Source organism: Lynx canadensis, chromosome X (genome assembly GCF_007474595.2).
Source record: "Lynx canadensis isolate LIC74 chromosome X, mLynCan4.pri.v2, whole genome shotgun sequence".
Classification (NCBI taxonomy): Eukaryota; Metazoa; Chordata; class Mammalia; order Carnivora; family Felidae; genus Lynx; species Lynx canadensis.
The window spans coordinates 95,968,762-95,987,390 of NC_044321.2; the positions used below are offsets into that span (position 1 = coordinate 95,968,762).

The window sequence follows — 18,629 nt, forward strand, 5'->3', positions numbered from 1 at the left end:
GGCTCGAACTCACGGACCGCAAGATCGTGACCCGGGCTGAAGTCGGATGCTTAACCGACTGAGCCACCCAGGCGCCCCTTAGGGGTTTTTTTTGATACACCACTTTTATATTTTATTATGTGGCTTTACTTTATTGAGGAGAATGTAGAATAGATTAGGGATGGATCGATGGTGACATTCTTGTCCAATTTCATGTTAAAGAAAATTAGATACAGTTAGATTTGTTTTCATCCTGGAATATGCTGACATTTTCAGCAAGACAATTTGTAGCAAGGAAGCACAGGGATTCTGACTGAAAGGTAAATAGGTGCAAATTCAAGTTTTGAGGAATGGTTACAATATTACCATATACATATATATATCCCTCAAAAATAAACATATATGGCTCCACACCATCAGAGAGATCACCAACAGTGAGATCACGACCTGAGTCGAAGTTGGACTAACCGACTGAGCCACCCAGGCCCCCTCCTATACATATTTTTTAAAAAAGAAAATGAAGGTAGTGAATGGCCTTAATTGTTGAAGAAAAAAGCCACTATTTTGGCTCCTTAGTTGGATACGATCAATAATCAGCTTAAAGGGAAATATTTTGCTCTACAAACACCCATTCTGTTTCTTCATTCATCATGGTACTCAGAAATGTATTACCGGAGAGTTTTAAAAAATTACAACTCATTCATGCATTTATTCATTAAACAATTATTGAACACCCGACTATGTGTCAGACACTAAAACCCTCTGAGGAGGAAATGCTATGTAAGTAAAAATAATAAATTAACAATGCAAGTATTAATTTATTCGTCTTTCAAGATATACAGCTCAAACAGGAATATTTAGTTGCTGTTTCCTTCTCTGTGTTCTGTACGTTGCACAAATACTTCTGTCGATGTTTGTGTACCCATCTACTGAGCTCTTTGGAAAGGGAGACCTTGGCCTACTCATTTTTGTATTCCACGCAACCTGAGGTTTGGTATAGCTCAGACAGGTGGTCAGTAAACGATAGCTGAAACGAAGGAATTTAAGATAGTACTGCTTCATTTAGTATTAAATTACGAAGACAGCCTGGGGTCCAAACACTAGATTTATTTCTTAAAAATAGTACTGTGATGTCGTTATCAACTTGTTATCCTAGAAACCTGAATCATCCTGAGTCGATCCATTTGATTTTATCATATTTATTCAGATTGTATTTCAAGGTGGCTTAGCATCCAAGAAACGGGCTGATCGAGCAGCTTCCAACTCGCAAACTCGTACAGTCTCTACAAGTTTTTACTTTTAAAAGGCTGGCGCCGAATTTAGGTGAAAGCGACTCGCTTCCCTCCCATCCCACGCGGGTGCCGGCATGACCCCATCTTTCCCTTCCTTTTTTCCCACCCTTTCGCCCTCCGGAAAGGGCCGAACGCTCCCAGAGCTTCCCAGTCTCACTCCGCCCCCTGCGGAAGGAGCCGAAGGCAGAGCGGGACGCCGACGCGCGGCCGCCGAAGCGCGGCCGCCGGGAGCTCGGGCCCTTCCGGAAAGGCCCGAACCGCGTTCGGAGGAGGAGGGCGCCGAAGTGGAAGGCGCCCCCGCGCTGTGCCCTCTGTCGGCGGCGTGGGGCAGCTGTAGCAGCGGTGGCGGCAGCCGCGTCGACGTCGACCAAGACTGGAGCGACGTTTGAAGAAGCAGCCGAATCGCCACGGAGTCCGGCTTCTGGTTGTTGGAGGGTTCCCACCCGTCCGCGCGGCCCGACGAGGAGAAGCGGCGGCGCCGGGAAGCAGGTGAGGACCCGGCCGGGCGCCGGGAGAGGCGAGGGAGCGCGCCCGCTGCCTCCGTCGCCGGGCCGCGCCTGCGTTTGCATTCTCCTCACTTGAACCAGGAAGCGGCGGAGTCGGAGGCTCCGCTCCTCCGGCCCTTTCTTTGTGTGGGCCCGGGAGTGAAGGAGGGGACGAGCCCGGAGGGCCGCGGCGCGGTCCCCTCCGCCGTCAGGGGCCGGGGGGCTGCCGGTTCCCCGGGTAGGCCCGGCGCGTGGGGAGCCCGCCGCGGGGACCCACTTGGCTTTTCCCTCGCCCTCCGCCTGGCTTTTTGTGCCTGCTTTTTCTCCTCCTAGCCCCTACTTTGATTTAGAGCTTTTCTGCCCGGCCCATCCTCCCCTTCCGTCCCCTTCCCGGGGCATAACAATGCCGCCCGCTTGGCCTCATCCCCTCCCAACACCCCACCCTCGCGTTCGCCACCTTCCACTTTCCCCGGCTCGCCGGAGGACCCCTGCCCTCGCCGTGCCGGTCGTAGCTCCTCCTGGATTTCCGGGACGCTGCCTTTTCGCGTGAATTGGGGTGAAAAACGTCGGTTGCAGCCGGCCGGGCGCAAATGGGGAAGAGGGGGTGGAGTAAGGAAGATGGGGTGCAGCTGCCGCAGGGAGCCGCGTGTCGGCTTGACTCCCTCGCGGATGGCGTTTCTCGCTTTTCCACCTTCACCTGCCCTCGGTCCGGGGTTTGCCTCACAGTGACGCGGAATGGCTTTTCCTTGGGCAGCTCGCAGCTCGTGGGGAGGGTTCAGAGCGATTTGTGCGGTTCCCGGGCCCACCCTGACGGGGAGAAGCGGGAGGAAAGCCACACAAAATGAAACCAGTCCCCAGTGTCACCTGGACACGTACGTTCGATGCATTACCCCGTTCCAGGAACCCGTTTGCAAACGACAAAAATCGGATTCCGAAAAACCTGTCTACCCACTTAGCAGCGACTTCTGTCGAAATCCCCATATTTCGGAAGCCCTGGTTGCTGGCTCGCTGTCCAAAGGTCACCCTCTCTGATGAATGCCTTTATGGTCACCTGGAAATCCTTGGTACTGTTAAACGAGCAACGCCTTATAACGGATGGTGTTTGAAATCCTCATTTCTAGGCTTTTTGCCTACTTTTTGTTTTTAAGCTGTAATTTTGAAAATTTCGAAGAGGCTTGAGATGCCCTGCCCTCCACGTGTATATAACTTAAGCACTGTGATGACAGTGGTAGTGTTTTGGTAACTTTAAAGGGAAAGAATATTAGCAATAAAAGTGTGTGTGTGTGTGTGTGTGTGTGTGTGTGTGTGTGTGTTTACCTAAAGTACTTATCAGCTAATTGTACATACATAAAATATATGAAAGATAAATACATAAAAGCTACATAATATATTTAATACATGTATGCATTTTAAACAACTCCGCATCCTTATTACCAGGAGTATGTTCTGGAACATGCAAAAAAAGAATGCTTGGGGGGTGGTACACAGCATTGCTCTTTACTGACATCCCGCTCCCTTTTTCTAGAGTAACTGTCCGCTCTGTTCCAGTAAGTTTATGTTTTCATTGTCACTAACACATCAGGTATAAAAAAGTTCTCCTACCGCTGCCCATAATTCTTTACCAACAAATTGAAATGTTTTGTGTTTTCATGCAAATAAGCATTAAGAAATGGTGACTTGTCCTTAGTCTTATTTTTTCACCGAGGCATCTGTTGACTTCACTTGAAACTCTTTACAAGTCACCTCTGGAGATTGTAAGAGTAGAGAGGTGAGGGGAAGGGGCAAGGAGGATGAGGAGAGGGGAAAAGGTAAAAAAAAAAATAGTGTTTCATAGTTTATCTAGATGTGGCACTCCAATTTAAATAAGAACAGAAAAATAATGGGCAGTCTAGAGGTAATGATTGTCAGGGTTGATAAACACTAATTCAGTTTCTCGCTGCAGGGAGTAGCTTTTGAATATGTTCTTAAAGATGAGTTAAAATTTAGAAAGTATAGAATGGATATTGCACACACCAAGCTCCTCTGACACTGAAGTCATTCATTTACAGGTGAAATAACTTCTGTGTGTTCACGACGAAGACTTCATAAAGTTTTAAGACCGTTAAAAATGAACTCTTAACTCTTCTTGAGGACAAAACCCAAAAACTGGAACCAAGAAAATTCATTCTAATCTTAAGAAATTCTCAGTGGTGATGCATGTATCTGAGATTCAGAGGAAGAGATATTACTATTCAAATCTGTAGATCAGTTAAAAACTTGCTTGTCTCTTCTCGGGGGGAAGTCATGAGATTTGTTGCGTGGTCCAGAAACCAGCCTGCGTGAACAATTTATATACAAGCCAAAAAGTTAGGCCAGCCTTCAGTTAAAACCTGATGCCCGGCGACGCCGTGCTGTAGCTTACATTCGGAATGATAAAGTACTTTTGTTTTTCTTTTCTAATCTTCTCCCACCCCCTCCTCCTCCCTTTCTCTTATAGGCATGGAGAGTAGAAAACTGATTTCGGCTACAGACATTCAATACTCTGGCAGTCTGCTGAACTCCTTGAATGAGCAGCGTGGCCGTGGACTCTTCTGTGATGTTACCGTCATCGTGGAAGACCGAAAATTCCGGGCCCACAGGAATATTCTCTCAGCTTCTAGTACTTACTTCCATCAGCTCTTCTCGGTTGCTGGGCAAGTTGTTGAACTGAGCTTTATAAGAGCAGAGATCTTTGCAGAAATTCTCAATTATATCTATAGTTCTAAAATCGTTCGTGTTAGATCAGATTTACTTGATGAGCTGATTAAATCAGGACAGTTGTTAGGGGTTAAATTTATAGCAGAGCTTGGTGTCCCATTGTCACAGGTTAAAAGCATCTCAGGTACAGCTCAGGATGGTAATGCAGAGACCTTACCACCTGGTTCTGGTGACAAGAACCTTGAAATGCCAAAATCAAAAGATGAAGCCCAAGATAACGGGGCCACTATAATGCCTATTATAACAGAGTCTTTTTCCTTATCTGCTGAAGATTATGAGACAAAAAAAATTATTGTTACCGATTCAGACGATGATGACGATGATGTCATTTTCTGCTCTGAGATTCTGCCTGCAAAGGAGACTTTGCCGAGTACCAATGCAGTGACACAGGTCCAGCCTAACCCAGGTTCCGTTGCTATTTCAGATGTTGCTCCCGGTGCTAGTAATAACTCTCCCCCTTTACCAAATGTCACACCTACTCAGAAACTTCCTACTGCTGTGAATCAGGCAACTCTGAGCCAGACACAAGGAAGTGAAAAATTGCTGGTGTCTTCAGCCCCGACACATCTGACTCCCAACATTATTCTGTTAAATCAGACACCACTTACTACACCACCAAATGTCAGTTCTTCACTTCCAAATCATATGTCTCCTTCGATCAATTTACTTGTGCAGAATCCGCAGACACCAAACAGTGCTATTTTAACAGGAAGCAAGGCCAATGAAGAGGAGGAGGAGGAAATTATAGATGATGATGATGACACTATTAGCTCCAGTCCAGATTCGGCCGTCAGTAACACATCTTTGGTCCCACAGGCTGAAATCCCCCCGAATGCCACTTTTGATGGACCATTGATACAGAAGATGCAGGTTCCTACACTTCTGCAAGAGCCACTTTCTAATTCTTTAAAGATTTCAGATATAATTACCAGAAACACTAACGATGCAGGTTTAGGATCAAAGCATCTAATGGAGGGTCAGAAGATCATTACTTTAGATACAGCCACTGAGATTGAAGGCTTGTCAACGGGTTGCAAGGTTTATGCAAATATCGGTGAAGATACTTATGACATAGTGATCCCAGTCAAAGATGACCCTGATGAAGGGGAGGCCAGACTTGAGAATGAGATACCAAAAACATCTAGCGGTGAGACGGCAAACAAGCGTATGAAAGTAAAACACGATGATCACTATGAGTTAATAGTAGATGGGAGGGTCTATTATATCTGTATTGTGTGCAAGAGGTCCTATGTCTGTCTGACAAGCTTGCGGAGACATTTTAACATTCATTCTTGGGAGAAGAAGTATCCTTGCCGTTACTGTGAGAAGGTATTTCCTCTGGCAGAATATCGCACAAAACATGAAATCCATCACACGGGGGAGCGAAGGTATCAGTGTTTGGCCTGTGGCAAATCTTTCATCAACTATCAGTTTATGTCTTCACACATAAAGTCAGTTCATAGTCAGGACCCTTCCGGGGACGCAAAGCTTTATCGTTTACATCCGTGCAGGTCCTTACAGATCAGACAATATGCGTATCTTTCTGATAGGTCAGGCTCTATGCCTGTAATGAAGGATGATGGTATTGGGTATAAGGTTGATGATGGGAAAGAACCTGCCGTAGGGGCCGCATCTACTCCTCAGAACAAGCCAATGACCTGGGAAGATATTTTTATTCAGCAGGAAAATGATTCCATTTTTAAACAGAATGTAACAGATGGCAGTACTGAGTTTGAATTTATAATACCTGAATCTTACTGAATTTGGAAGTATCAGAAACTCTGGTTTGCATTAAGGGGCAAGGGTTTCAGAAAACCTGTAACACAAATTAAGGTGAAAACGAGTTAATTTGATCTGCCACGCCATCTGAAGGCAGTCTACTTGGATTATTTGTTGATAATTTTTAGAAGCAAATCGTTCCGAAAGTTTGAGTAGAGATTGAGAAGTTTCCCCCCCTCCCAAGTATCTGTTTATATAGTTCTCTTTCAGCTCATTTTTAAGAGGCAAACAACAAAAGCTTGGAGAGATAGTTTCCTGAATAGAATTTTGAAGCAGTCTGAATGTTCTTTAAAAATAACTGGAGTTATTAGCTTACCCTAGTATATCTTCCAACTTTCCCCTTCCATGTTAGCACTTTACTGCTGAATTCTCAATTTTGTTAATATTGAGACTATAAATGTGTGTTGTGTTTTGGATATGGCATAAAAAGTAAACAAGAACTTCTAAAGTTGTTCTGGAAAATTTCAGAATAAGTCTCTGCTTGGTTGTGTATTCTGCTAGTCCAAATGGATAGCAACCTCCTGCCTCCCTCCCGCCATGAAGATGGCCATGCAGACAAGTGTCTCATCTGAAGAAAGAGTTTTTAGTTCATTAGAGTTAAGTTGTAAGTTTCACTTTTCTTGCCATTGTCTGGAAAGGACTTTGGTGGCTGGACTACTGTATATATATACCTTTGCAGTGTGGTCTCCGTGGGCGAAAGTGTTCACGGAAAACAAATCTCTGTATTGCAGACTGGAGGAGAGGAAGAGTTCTGTTGGTTTGTTTTGAATTCTGTGTTCTTACGTGATAGAGAGCGGAGGTGAATGGTGATTTCCTTTTTGTTCCTATGGTTAAAAATATTCCCTTGGGAAATTTCAAAGTTTGAATTTGAAAGCCACCAAATAAATCTTTCATTATGTATAAATCTTTATAAATGATAGATTCCATAAATGAGACTCCTACATATTTTAGGCGGGAGGCTACTGGTATATATTTTTAAATGTTCATATTACTTAGAATTTCTAATAGGAAGTTTTTGTTTGAAATAGTTGAATCCGTGATCTAGTATTTTCCTTTCGGCAAGACCTTTTAGGTTGTTACCCCTTCTGAAGTTAAGTTCCATTCCATCTGCGAAGTGCTGCAATATTATAGCAATCAGAAACTGTATATGGAATGTTCTAGAGGCTTGTTGATTCCCATTTCTCTTGAGAACAATAAGTATACCTTTCTTCCTTTTAAAATGACACCTATTTAAACACTTAGAAAATAAAGTCAAAACTCACTGAAGTGCTAGTACTAAAAGGAAGCAGGTTGGAACAAATGTATAGCCTAGCCTTTGTAACAGGATTAACTTGTTGAACTTCTGTAAATTACTTTTTGCAAAGGAAAAAAATTAATAGATACTAAAAAAGATTGTTGTGCATAGTTGTTAGTCATTTGTAACCTTGCTTAAATATTTCTTAATTCAACATAGATATTTTCTTCTCTTTAACCACGTATTTTTAAAAATAGTCTATTTCTTGACTCGGAACTTAAAGCTTTAATCATAATTTCTCATGTATGCATCATTCTTCTGATGGTGAGCTAGATTTGAAGATAATGGTTTCAGTGTTTCAGTTGGCAGTGGAGGGTCTCAGGCCTCCGTATTTGCAATAATACAAGAAGAAAGAAAAATATTATAATGGTTTGCTTACAGAGGGCTAGAGTGATGTGCATCTGACTGTTTCCTGTTCTGTGAGTCTAGACCTTCAAACCATTTTGTAAGCTAATCCTTGGAAGATTTTTAAGTTACCTTACAATTTAAGACTGTGATCTCCGGAATCACAATATCTGTTTAATTTCTGTGTGGATATTGACAACATTACTCTTTGACTATACGGTGCACTCGGAAATATTTTCAGTGGAAATTTGTTTGAGTTTCATTAATGTTGTTTTACCAGTTAGACATAATTACTTCAGCAAGTGTGAATGATACCGATGCCAGCAGAACTTCCAGCACTTTCAAACTCAACTGCTAAGAAAACGAGTTGATCGTAACAAAACTTGAGAGTTTCTACAAGGCTATTATGACAAACCAGTTCTGTAATGGAAAACTCTCCATTTTGAGTAATACGGATCTAACTATTTGCTGCTGCTGTGCTCTATGTAAATTCTGAATATAAAACTTAAACTCTGTGCCTAATGAAGGTATCTTCTAGAGTTTCTTGGGAGAAGGAAAACTGGAAAATTAACTTGTATTTTTGCCAGAAGACTCTTCCCTGCGATGTATGCCAGGGTCTTCAAGAAGTTTCTATATCCAAAGTTCAGAATTCGTGTGGCATACTCGTTCGGGGCTGAAACCATTCACCCCTAGGATTCATTGGGTTGGAAATCTGTAGCAAGATTCTGTTTAAAACTTAACATGGTGTTTTCCTATTTAATATTTAGTTTTCTGGCTATTAGATCCCTTCTTTTTTTCTTTTAAGTTGGCTTCAAGTTTGCTCCTGTGCTAAATTACCTGTAAATGTTCTGGATAGAAACTGTTTGAAATAGCATTTTGTTAAAAGAGATGATAGAAAATGAAATGCTCAAAGTAAGCAAAGATTTTAAAATGCCATAAGAATCTTGCAAGATTTACTTTAAAATGTATTCAAAATGATCATTATCGTTTCGGTGGTAATGATCCCCCCATACAACTACTGCGAGGAATTGATGTTGTATTTTTTCCATTGTACCAAAAAGATAAATGGTTAAAAATGGTCAAGGTATTTTGTATTGTCAAGGCATGCATATTCTAAAGGATTAAATGTTAATTCAACAGCACTGGCTTCCTCACCTGTCCATCATCTGACTCTACCCAATACTGTAATGTTCATACGTGTACAATCTTCCCTGTCATATGACTTTAAGTTCTTTTCATTAACCATTACCTGGTATTAGTTCATAGAGCTTCTTATGGCAAAAATAAAATGTTATAATTCTGATTTTTTTGAGCGTATTTTTTACGAGATTATCTTTCAGAAATTACATAGACTTGGGGCGCCTGGCTGGCTTCAGTCGGTAGAGCATGCCGGGGGTCTTCAAGCCCCACATTGGCCATAGAGCTTACTTAAGAAAAGGAAATTGTATAGACTTTACTCTTCTGTTGTTTTTCAGTTTTTGTAGTAGGAGACTGGGGGTATTTCTGACGGCAGCATAACAAAACTACTAGGTTTGTAGGAGTGCTGACAATACCGACTCCATCTTTGGCTCTCCATCTTAGTCATGTCTGTGCGATGACCTCCCTTGGGGCTACATGGGCCAGGCTCCTTGGAGGTTAATGTATGTCCTGACCAGAATGCAGGAAGGCTTGTTTTGATCTTTCCTAAACTTGTTTAAACACCTAGCAGAGCTAACCATTTCTTCCCCTCCCCTCTGGCACACAGATGGCACCACTTTAGATAAAACTACACTTTGACCTCACCACCACGCTCTGTAAAATCTGTGGATTGAGACCCGCACTTTGTGGAGAATAGCTTCGCAGCACCTGGGTTGTCCTCCGCTCCATCCCCCACCCCCGCCCCAGCCAGTAAGTTGCCCAGGAGGGAAACTCTGGAAGCCAAACCGAATGGAGTGGCTTGCTGCTTCCTGGTTTGGTCTCAAGATGCCTTCTCAGTCTGGATGACACTTTACTGCCACCCGCGCCCCCCCCCCACCTTCTAACAGGTTTCGCTTGTGGGTTAATTGCATCCTTGTGGTATCTTGAGCCACATTAGTCCGAAGTGAGTAGGCTGTTGTCTGTCACTGGCTTTGGGGTGTCTGTGATACTTTTGTACGTTCCATGAAGACGCACATAAGTGAATAAGGAGGAGGACGGTTTTATTAATCTGAAACATCACAAAAGCAGTCTGGGTTCCCAACATGGCAGTGATACAGATTTTAAGCAACATCCAGTTTATACAGGTTCTGGATTAATATTTTAATGTTTCATGCCCAGTTCAATACTTTAAAGCAGAATTAGGAATAAAGCAGTAAATATTACAAAATGCAGTCAAGGTCCATATTGGAAATAGAAATTCCTTCATTACAGCAAATGTATTGCAAAAGAGTAAAGCAGCAAATATTAATTTTTCTAAGGTAACATGCACTGTATAGAATTCAATGTAATAAAAAAAGAAGCTGCTCAAATTAAGTGTTACAAAATCTATTCTGTTTCAAGTTATTTTGTAAAGTAAGAAAAATACATAGAAATGAGTCAGAGTCTTAACACTTTAAGAAATGTGATAAATGTAGGATATACTGTGTACTGGTGCCTTTTAAAAAATCAAATACTCATACACGTTCACTAAAGCAAAAGGTAAAGTGTAAATGGCAAAAAATGTCATTGAGTATTACAAGTTGGTATTTGTATAGTAAGTCAATTGGTTACTAGTCCCTTTTTGAAATCCAATAGAATTTAATATGCTCAGAAGTGTAGAAAATAATAGTAATTCTACGTAACACAAAAGGATCATTTTCGTTTTCCCGATTTGAACTCTGGATGAGACATCATTCATGGTGCTGGAAGTTAAACTGAATGCTTTGCAAACATTGATTTGCGAACAACGGGTGCACTTGTCGTGCCTTGCTAATTCTCGATGGCTGGGTGTCTACAAGGTAGATGGGAGCACCAGCATTTGCCTGCTACCTCGAATCCATCAAGTCGGGAGGTAGCGAAATTGGCTGGAAAATTTTCCAGTATGTGTTCTGTGTTTGCAGAACTGTCTAATTAGGTACCCTCCTGTAGCCCCTGTATTTTTACATTATACAAGTGTAGGATTAGCAGCCTGCCTTTAAATCAGTCAATCCTCAGGTTAGCGTAAGATCGCAGTGAAAGTGTTCATTCTGAAGTTGAAGGCATGGGTGCCAGAGTGTTAAATTCGTCAGGTTGATGGTTTAAAGCTATGTGTAATTAAAAGAACTGTACAAACACCTACCACAATGTGCCAGATGGATTTTTAAATCTACGGTAACACTTAAGAATTTGTCAGGTCGGCGACTTTTGAGGTTTTGCAGACTTAAAGCGGCATTGTGACACTTTCATAATCTTGAACACTGTCGTGATTGGTCTCCACACAAAAAAGGATGATTCTTTCGGGGTGGGGTGCAGGATACGTGCGGTCTGCTGGGATCGAAGCACAATATTTGGAGATTAAATAGTCACAAAGATTAGTAACAATTCCTATCACCACCCAAGAACCTAATCTGGCATTTTTAACCGTCAGATTTCTATCTCCCGTAGCAAATGTCTTTTGTAGTACCGCGTCCTGCAGTGGAACCGCGGTCTCCTAAGTTACCGGATGTAGAACTGAGATCTACTCACAGCACTTCACATGTCGCTCTTTGTATTTCAGTGCTTCCTAAACAATCAACCCTGTTCCCGCTAGTCGAGGGAATATTGCACTTTTCCCTTTGGGAGGTACTGATAACAAAAGCTTGAGCTGAATGATCACAACAGCCATTTTTACAATACTCACGGAGAAGAAAAGGAGTACAAGATACGGGCAGCGTTTTTCAACATCCAGACAAAAGCAAACAAAATCTTAGCCGGAACGCTCTGTGTTGGAACCACTGCGTAGCTCCATGATCTGGGAAATTTTCCTTAGGGACCGACATTGGCGGTAGGGAAAGATAGGGCCCGTAAGCCAGGTGCTTCAACCAAGGTGCTAGGGTGGCAATCTACAAGCATCCGAAGAGGCCCCTGCATTTACACAGAGTGAAACAGGCGGTGACCGCGCTTCTGCAGAGCGCAGACGCCAAGCCTGTGGGAAATGCAGGTCCCCGCGGGACACGCCTCTTGCTGGGACGGCTCCGCAGCCTTGCTTAAAGAGTGTGTTGCTGCCCTTCTTGGAAGCACTGGGTTCAGCCTAGCCACCCCTGCTCTGCACTGATGACGCAGAAGCTTCATCCCTATCTTTCCCTGGCTCGGCAAGCCTCCGTAAAACCGTATGCGTAAGAATCACACCTTAAACGTTGTACCCTACACACTTCCACTAAAGCAGAAATACAAAAGCCACAATAATCTCGATAGCCAACAGGCATTCCTCTTTAGGGGCTGTAAGGTGGTGGTTTTTCAAAAGGCGGGTAATAGGGTGGAGAGTAGCGGGGTGGTGCACTCGAGGACCACATGTAGCTGGGCGAAGGCGAGGCGGACTGGGGCTCATCAGAAAGTCCGGAGGGAGGGGAGGACGGAAAGACACCCGAATGCTGTGTGATAAAAACAGAACATCAGGTTAGGCAGCCAGGTGGCAAGTCCTCCGAAGTGCATGTTATTTAAAAACGCATTTGGACCGCGTTTGCTTCTGTTTGGAAGCACAGAGCGCTCCCACACCTCGCAAAGATCACGAGGGGCGGGGGCTGGTCCCCACTCTCTCCCAGTCACGCTACAAAGCTCCCGCACAGACAGCACGGCATCCTCCTTCCCGGCCCCTTGAGCCCTGCATCCAGTTCCCGATTCTTGTCGCTCCTGCTTCTGTGTCGTCCCTCCAACCCGCCACTCCCTTTTCCACGTTCACAACCCAAGCCTTCGCTACCCCTCCCTCGAGCTACAGCAACAGCATCCCAGCTAAGTCTCCGAAACAAAGGTGCTCCGGGCCTTAAGAACATCTGAGGTGGGACGCCTGGGTGGCTCAGCCGGTTAAGCGTCCGACTCTTGATTTCGGCTCAGGTCACGATCTCAGTTCAAGCCCGGCATGGGGCTCCGCGATGACAGTGCAGAGCCTGCTTGGGATTCACTCTCTCTCCCTCTGCCCCTCCCATGCTCTCTCACTCTCTCAGAGATAATCTTAAAAATAAAGAAAACTTAAAAGAACATCTGAGGTTAAGCCAGTAACACCTGGGAAAGTCTTTGCTACCAGAATATATCACGGAGCCCATCTCGCAGACCAAAACCCAAAACAGAAACTAAGGTCAGAGAGGTTAAATGGTGTCTTGGACCTGGGCTCTTTTAAGTCCAGCAATTTCTGTTTCATCTTACTCGTGGCCCACCACCTCCAAGTTCAGGGGAGGGCAGAGGAACACGGGGGCATGGAGGTGAGACTACCAATGGCGAGCACAAGGAGCAATTTGTCAGGTTGCAGAGACACAGGATTCAATGTGACTTTGTGTTGTCTTTGGGAAGAGAGAGGATATAGATTTAAAAAAAAAAAAAACACACAGTGGGGCGCCTGGGTGGCTCAGTCGGTTGAGCGTCTGACTTCGGCTCAGGTCATGAGCTCGTGGTCTGTGAGTTCGAGCCCCACGTCGGGCTCTGTGCTGACCGCTCAGAGCCTGGAGCCTGTTTCGGATTCTGTGTCTCCCTCACTCTCTGCCCCTCCACCGCTCATGCTCTGTCTCTCTTATTCTCAAAAATGAATAAATGTTAAAAAAAAAAAAACAGTGAATTAACTCATGAGGAGTCATTTGCTACTTCTCTTTCCCTGGCCCATGTATATATAGACCCCTGACCCGAACGGTTTTCCTGCTCAAGGAGAGTTGGCCTGTTTTGTTCATTGCTGTATCCCCCAGAGCTGACAACAGTGCTTGGCAAGTAGCAGGTACTCAATAAATGTTGAATGAGTGACTGTATCCTCAGGACTACAGAAGATGAACTTGGCATGTGTTTTAAAAATAAAATCCATTTTCAAAGAATACAGTCACATCTTGTAGGTATCGCCGCCTTGCTCCAGCGGCGGGACGTGGCTGAGGCGTGAAGGCCGGAGGGCGGTACGGGGATGGCGGGAGGCCAGAGGCCAGTTCTAGGCTCCCAGGAAGAGTGCACATAATAAACCAATGGACAGGGTGGAGAACTGCAGTTTTCGGGCGCGGCTTAGCTCTAGGAAGACCCACTTACACCAAAATTTCTCAAGAGTTCAAGTGCAGTTTGGGATGGTCGTTCCTTTACTTTGTTCACCTGGCCAGAGTCTGAGTGGATCATGTCATTTTTCCAGGCCTGGGGCAATCTAGAGTCAGCCTCCACATGAGATTTCTTTTTATTTATTTCTTTTTAAAAATTTTGTTAATGTTTATTCATTTTTGAGAGACAGACACAGAGCATGAGTGGGGGAGGGGCAGAGAGCGAGGGAGACCCAGAATCCGAAGCAGGCTCCAGGCTCTGAGCTGTGAGCACAGGGCCCGACGCGGGGCTCAAACTCATGAACCACGAGATCATAACCTGAGCTGAAGTCGGATGCTCATCCGACCGAGCCACCCAGGCGCCCCTCTTTTTCTTTTTTAAAGTTTATTTATTTATTTTGACAGAGAGCACAAGCAGGTGAGGGGCAGAGACACGGAAAGACAGGATCCCAAGCAGTCTCCGCACTCTCAGCGCAGAGCCTGATTCGGGGCTCGAACTGATGAACCGTGAGATCATGACCTGAGGGGAGATCAAGAGTCAGACGCTTAACCGACTGGACCCCTGAGGCGACCCGCTGACATGAGATATCTGGAGCCTGAGACCATCTGGGTGAGTCTCCTTATCCCCAGTCCTCACCCCTGCACTCCTTAGAAAGGGATGTCCAGGTTTCTAGGTGTTGCTTGAGACACCGAAATACCTGTCCACATAACGCTGGGACCGACAAGAGATGTAGGTGCCATTATTCCCTCCACCTCCCCCACCCCATCTATTATTTCACCCTGAGTGAAGGAACGTCAAAGGTCATAGAAACTGCAGAGCCTTTAAAGACAAAACAACTTGGGGCACCTGGGTGGCTCAGCCGGCTAAGCATCTATTTTTTATAATTTTTTCTTCTTTTAGTATTTATTAATTTTTCGAGAGAGAGAGAGAGAGAGAGAGTGCAAGCAGGGGGCAGAGAGAGAGGGGGACACAGAATCCGAAGCAGGCTCCAGGCTCTGAGCTGTCAGCACAGAGTCGGACACAGGGTTCGAACTCACAAACCGCAAGATCATGACCTGAGCCGAAGTCGGACGCTTAACAGACTGAGCCACCCAGGTGCCCCAAGGGCCTGACTCTTGATTTCAGCTCAGGTCATGATCTCACAGTTCGTGGGTTCGGAGCCCTGCGTCGGGCTCTGTGCTGAGCGTGGAGGCTGCCTGGGATGCTCTCTCTCTCCCTCTGTCTCTGCCCCTCTCCCACCCGTGTGCCCTGTCCCTCTTTCCAAACAAATAAACTTAAAAAAAAAACCAAGACATTCGTATGGTGACTGCCTCGTCTTCCATTCTGCGCTACAGAACTCTCTCCTTTTCCCCCTCCCTCATCTTCAACCAAGAGCACTGTCCTCTCAGCCGGAGAGGAGGGCAAAACCCAGCGGGGACAAGAGTCCCCACGCGCGGGGACGCGGTCCTCTGCCCTTCTGGATGCCGCTACAGGCCGGTTTTAGGCGCTGCCAGCCCCAGGCGGGAGGCGCAAGCTCCCCACCGCGCGGCTAGGAGGCGGCTGTGTCCCGGGAGGTAGGCACAGGCCACCGCGGGCGGCAGTTGCACGCGGTGGTAGTAGAAGGGGGCGGCACGACAGCCTTTGGTTTTCACTTCTCACTTTCGCGGCTGGGAAGTATTCAAGCGGACGGGGGTGGGATGGTTCTCGCTTGGCTTTGGCGGCGGCGCCGGGAGTCTTCTTAAGGATAACATGGGAGGACTGGGGAGCTAACTGGCTGCGGTCCACACACCCTTGGGGCTGGGGGTGGGGCCCACAGTACCAGCGCGTCGTTTCCTAGCAACAGGCAGGCACCTTGGGAAGGATTTGGCTCTGTTGCAGCTGGGGAGCTGGCCTGGTGCATTTGGGCTCCTGCCTAGGAGTCGACTCCACTAATGGGACGGGCAGCTCAGAAGAACAGAGCTCTGAGCCCTTGTAGCCACAAAGCATGAAAAGCATCTAAATAGCCTACTGCGGGGCCTACGTCGGTGCATTCAAGCTTCCCGAAGCAGGGGAGGCGAGGCACGGGCTGGTGGTGCTTCCAGAAGAGGGCCACCCTGTCAGGACACACACACGGCTCTCCTCTCCCACCCTAGCCTGCCCCCTGTCTGCCGGGTGGCGGACCCACACTCTCCAGGACGAGCGAGCGTGCCCTTCTGTCGCGCGTGCTTCTCTCTCTTCGGGAGCACTGGGAGGCAGTGACTCTGAAGAGAGCCCTGTACCCAGGCCAGGTGACCAAGGTCACAGCGGAAGATGCTGTGTCCCCAGGGTAAAATCCAGGCTTTCTTGATTCTTTACATGCCCCCTAGGTTTCTGTTGCTGCCCCAGAAAGCAAGGCCAGGGGAGATGGAGAGAAGAGTGGATAAAAGCAAGAGGAAGAAAAAAGGGGATGGGTCAGAAACAGAGAGAGAGAGAGAGAGAGAGAGAGAGGGACAAAGTTGGTAGGAGAGGGGAAATAAAGAGAACAGTTGAGTGGCAGCCGCTACCACCTTCTGAGGCTCTCGGCCACCTGGGCCGTACGCTGTCCCCCCTCCCCCTGGACCAAGCAATCCTTTCAGCAAATGGGCCTAGTTTTGGGGTGCCTGGGTGGCTCAGTCAGTTGAGTGTCCGACTCTTGATTTCAGCTCAGGTAGTGATGCTGGGGTTGTGGGATCGAGCCCCACATCGGGCTCCTCTCTGAGTGTGGAACCTGCTTAAGATTCTGTCTCTCTCTCTCTCTGTCTCTGTCTCTGTCTCTCTGTGTCTCTCCCCCCACACACACACACTTGCACACTCTCTCTCTCTCTAAAAATAAAAAACTAAACGGGCCCAATTTCTAGTGGGTCAGTTTGGTGGCTGAGATGAAATCTCATGGACCCCCATGTGATTTCATAAAGAGCAGAAACAGAGGCATTTGCATTTTGCACAGGCTGAGACTTTTGTTTTGGGCTAAACTTGGCAACACACAAGTGGACGGGAGAGGAACCAGTCCACGGTTAGAGTGAAGCAGGGGGGCTGGCCCAGTAGGCCAGACTGGGAAGTATGGCTGGAATCCTTAAGGGTTTACATAAAGCTACGCTGGGTTGAATTTCCCAGCAGGAGTAGAAACTGATGCTTTACACCCTATGGAATGTGGACTACTTGGCTGAAACTGAGGTTACGCGTAGTAGGGAAATGAACTGGGGCGGGGGGGGGGGGGGACAACAGAAGTGAGTATTAGGAAGATTAGCTAAGAGGCAAAGGTAGTTTCAACTTCTATCCTTCCTGCCTTGGGAGATGGGGAGTTCATTAGAAGCCAGGACAACTTAGGGGCGCCTGGGTGGCTCAGTCAGTTGAGCGTCCGACTTCGGCTCAGGTCATGATCTCAGGGTTCGTGAGTTTAAGCCCCTCATCAGACTCGCAACTGTCAGCACAGAGCCTGCTTTTGATCCTCTCTCTCCTTCTCTCTCCCTGCCCCTCCCCTGCTCATGCTTTCTCTCTCTCTCTCTCTCTCAAAAAGAAGACGAAGGAGGAGGAGGAGGAGGGGGAGAAGGAGGAAAGAAGCAGCAGCAAGGACACCTTGGAGGCCAATGTTTGCAAGAGTCCTGCTTCTGCAAGCTCAGCACTCACAGCATCCTCGGGGCCATCCGACCAGAGCGAAGTCATCTGACCACAAGGAATGTTTCCCAAGCTTTCTAACTGGACAGCCACCTCATAAGGGTATGACTTTGAGGGGTTAAAACAAAACCCTATGCGTCTCTTTCCTCTCCCTTCCATCAGCCTTGGGGTGAAAAGGAACAAACGCAAAGTCACATATAGTCCTATTTGGAAACGACCAGAATAGGGAAGTCATTCAGAAGAAAAGTCTAGAAAGTTCACTTTTCCTGCTGTACTCTGGGCCCTTTTCCAATCTGAGAAGATCAGAAGGGACCTCTGGTGTTCTGGCGTGTGGTGGGGGGAGGGGCGGGTCCGTGCTGCTGATGGTTTTATCGTCAGAGCCGGTGTGCGTTTTGCTGGCTGCTTTCTATTTATCTGGGAGCCCAAGCAGATGTTCCCCCATCCTCTTGGCCTTCCTGGGTAGAGACTGGTATTTCCTCCTATGAAACTATAAGGGAATTAAACTTGGTGAACAAAAGAAAACTCAATCCCAACACACCATTTAAGTTTTAGAGGGAGGGGCACCTGGGTGGCCCAGTAGGTTAAGCACCCGACTCCACCTCGGCTCAGGTCATGATCTCACGGTCATGAGATTGAGCCCGAAGTCGGGATATACGCTGACAGTGTGGAGCCTGCTTGGGATTCTCTCTCTCTGCCCCTCCCCTGCTCGCTCTCTTTCTTTCTTAAAATAAATAAATAAACATTTTAAAAATGTCTCCTTTTTTTGAGAGAGAGAGAGAGTGAGTAGGGGAGGGACAGAGAGAGAGGGAGACACAGAATCAGAAGCAGGCTCCAGGCTCTGAGCTGTCAGCACAGAACCCTATGCGGGACTTGAACCCATGAGCAGTGAGATCATGACCTGAGCCACAGTTGGACGCTTAATCAGCTGAGCCACCCATGTGCCCCATCATTTTTTTA

At 46.3% G+C, this 18,629-nt stretch overlaps 2 protein-coding genes and 1 long non-coding RNA gene across 4 annotated transcripts in view; 2 read left to right on the top strand and 1 right to left on the bottom strand.

Annotated features, from left to right (window-relative positions):
• The first annotated feature begins 1,576 nt into the window (after positions 1-1,576).
• Positions 1,577-9,213, top strand: ZBTB33 (zinc finger and BTB domain containing 33). The gene is made up of 2 exons (XM_030305153.1): positions 1,577-1,760; positions 4,233-9,213. Exon 2 carries the CDS (start codon positions 4,235-4,237, stop codon positions 6,251-6,253), a length of 2,019 nt encoding a protein of 672 aa, XP_030161013.1. The 5' UTR covers positions 1,577-1,760; positions 4,233-4,234; the 3' UTR covers positions 6,254-9,213.
• Positions 9,214-10,070: 857 nt separating this feature from the next.
• The window catches only part of TMEM255A (transmembrane protein 255A), a 57,110-nt gene continuing 48,551 nt past the window's right edge, over positions 10,071-18,629 (bottom strand). For both annotated transcript variants that reach the window (XM_030305155.1, XM_030305154.1), the window contains one exon: positions 10,071-12,454. In XM_030305155.1, the coding sequence (XP_030161015.1) occupies positions 12,296-12,454 (159 nt within the window). In that variant the 3' untranslated portion in view covers positions 10,071-12,295. The remainder of the gene's footprint in view (positions 12,455-18,629) is intronic.
• Positions 14,567-17,937, top strand: LOC115507058. Its single transcript, XR_003966547.1, has 2 exons — positions 14,567-14,690; positions 17,575-17,937. It is a non-coding gene; the product is annotated as an uncharacterized LOC115507058 (long non-coding RNA).

Excerpts from the sequence above, each read along its gene's own strand:
- ZBTB33 (XM_030305153.1), top strand. The coding sequence starts at position 4,235 with ATGGAGAGTAGAAAACTGATTTCGGCTACAGACATTCAATACTCTGGC.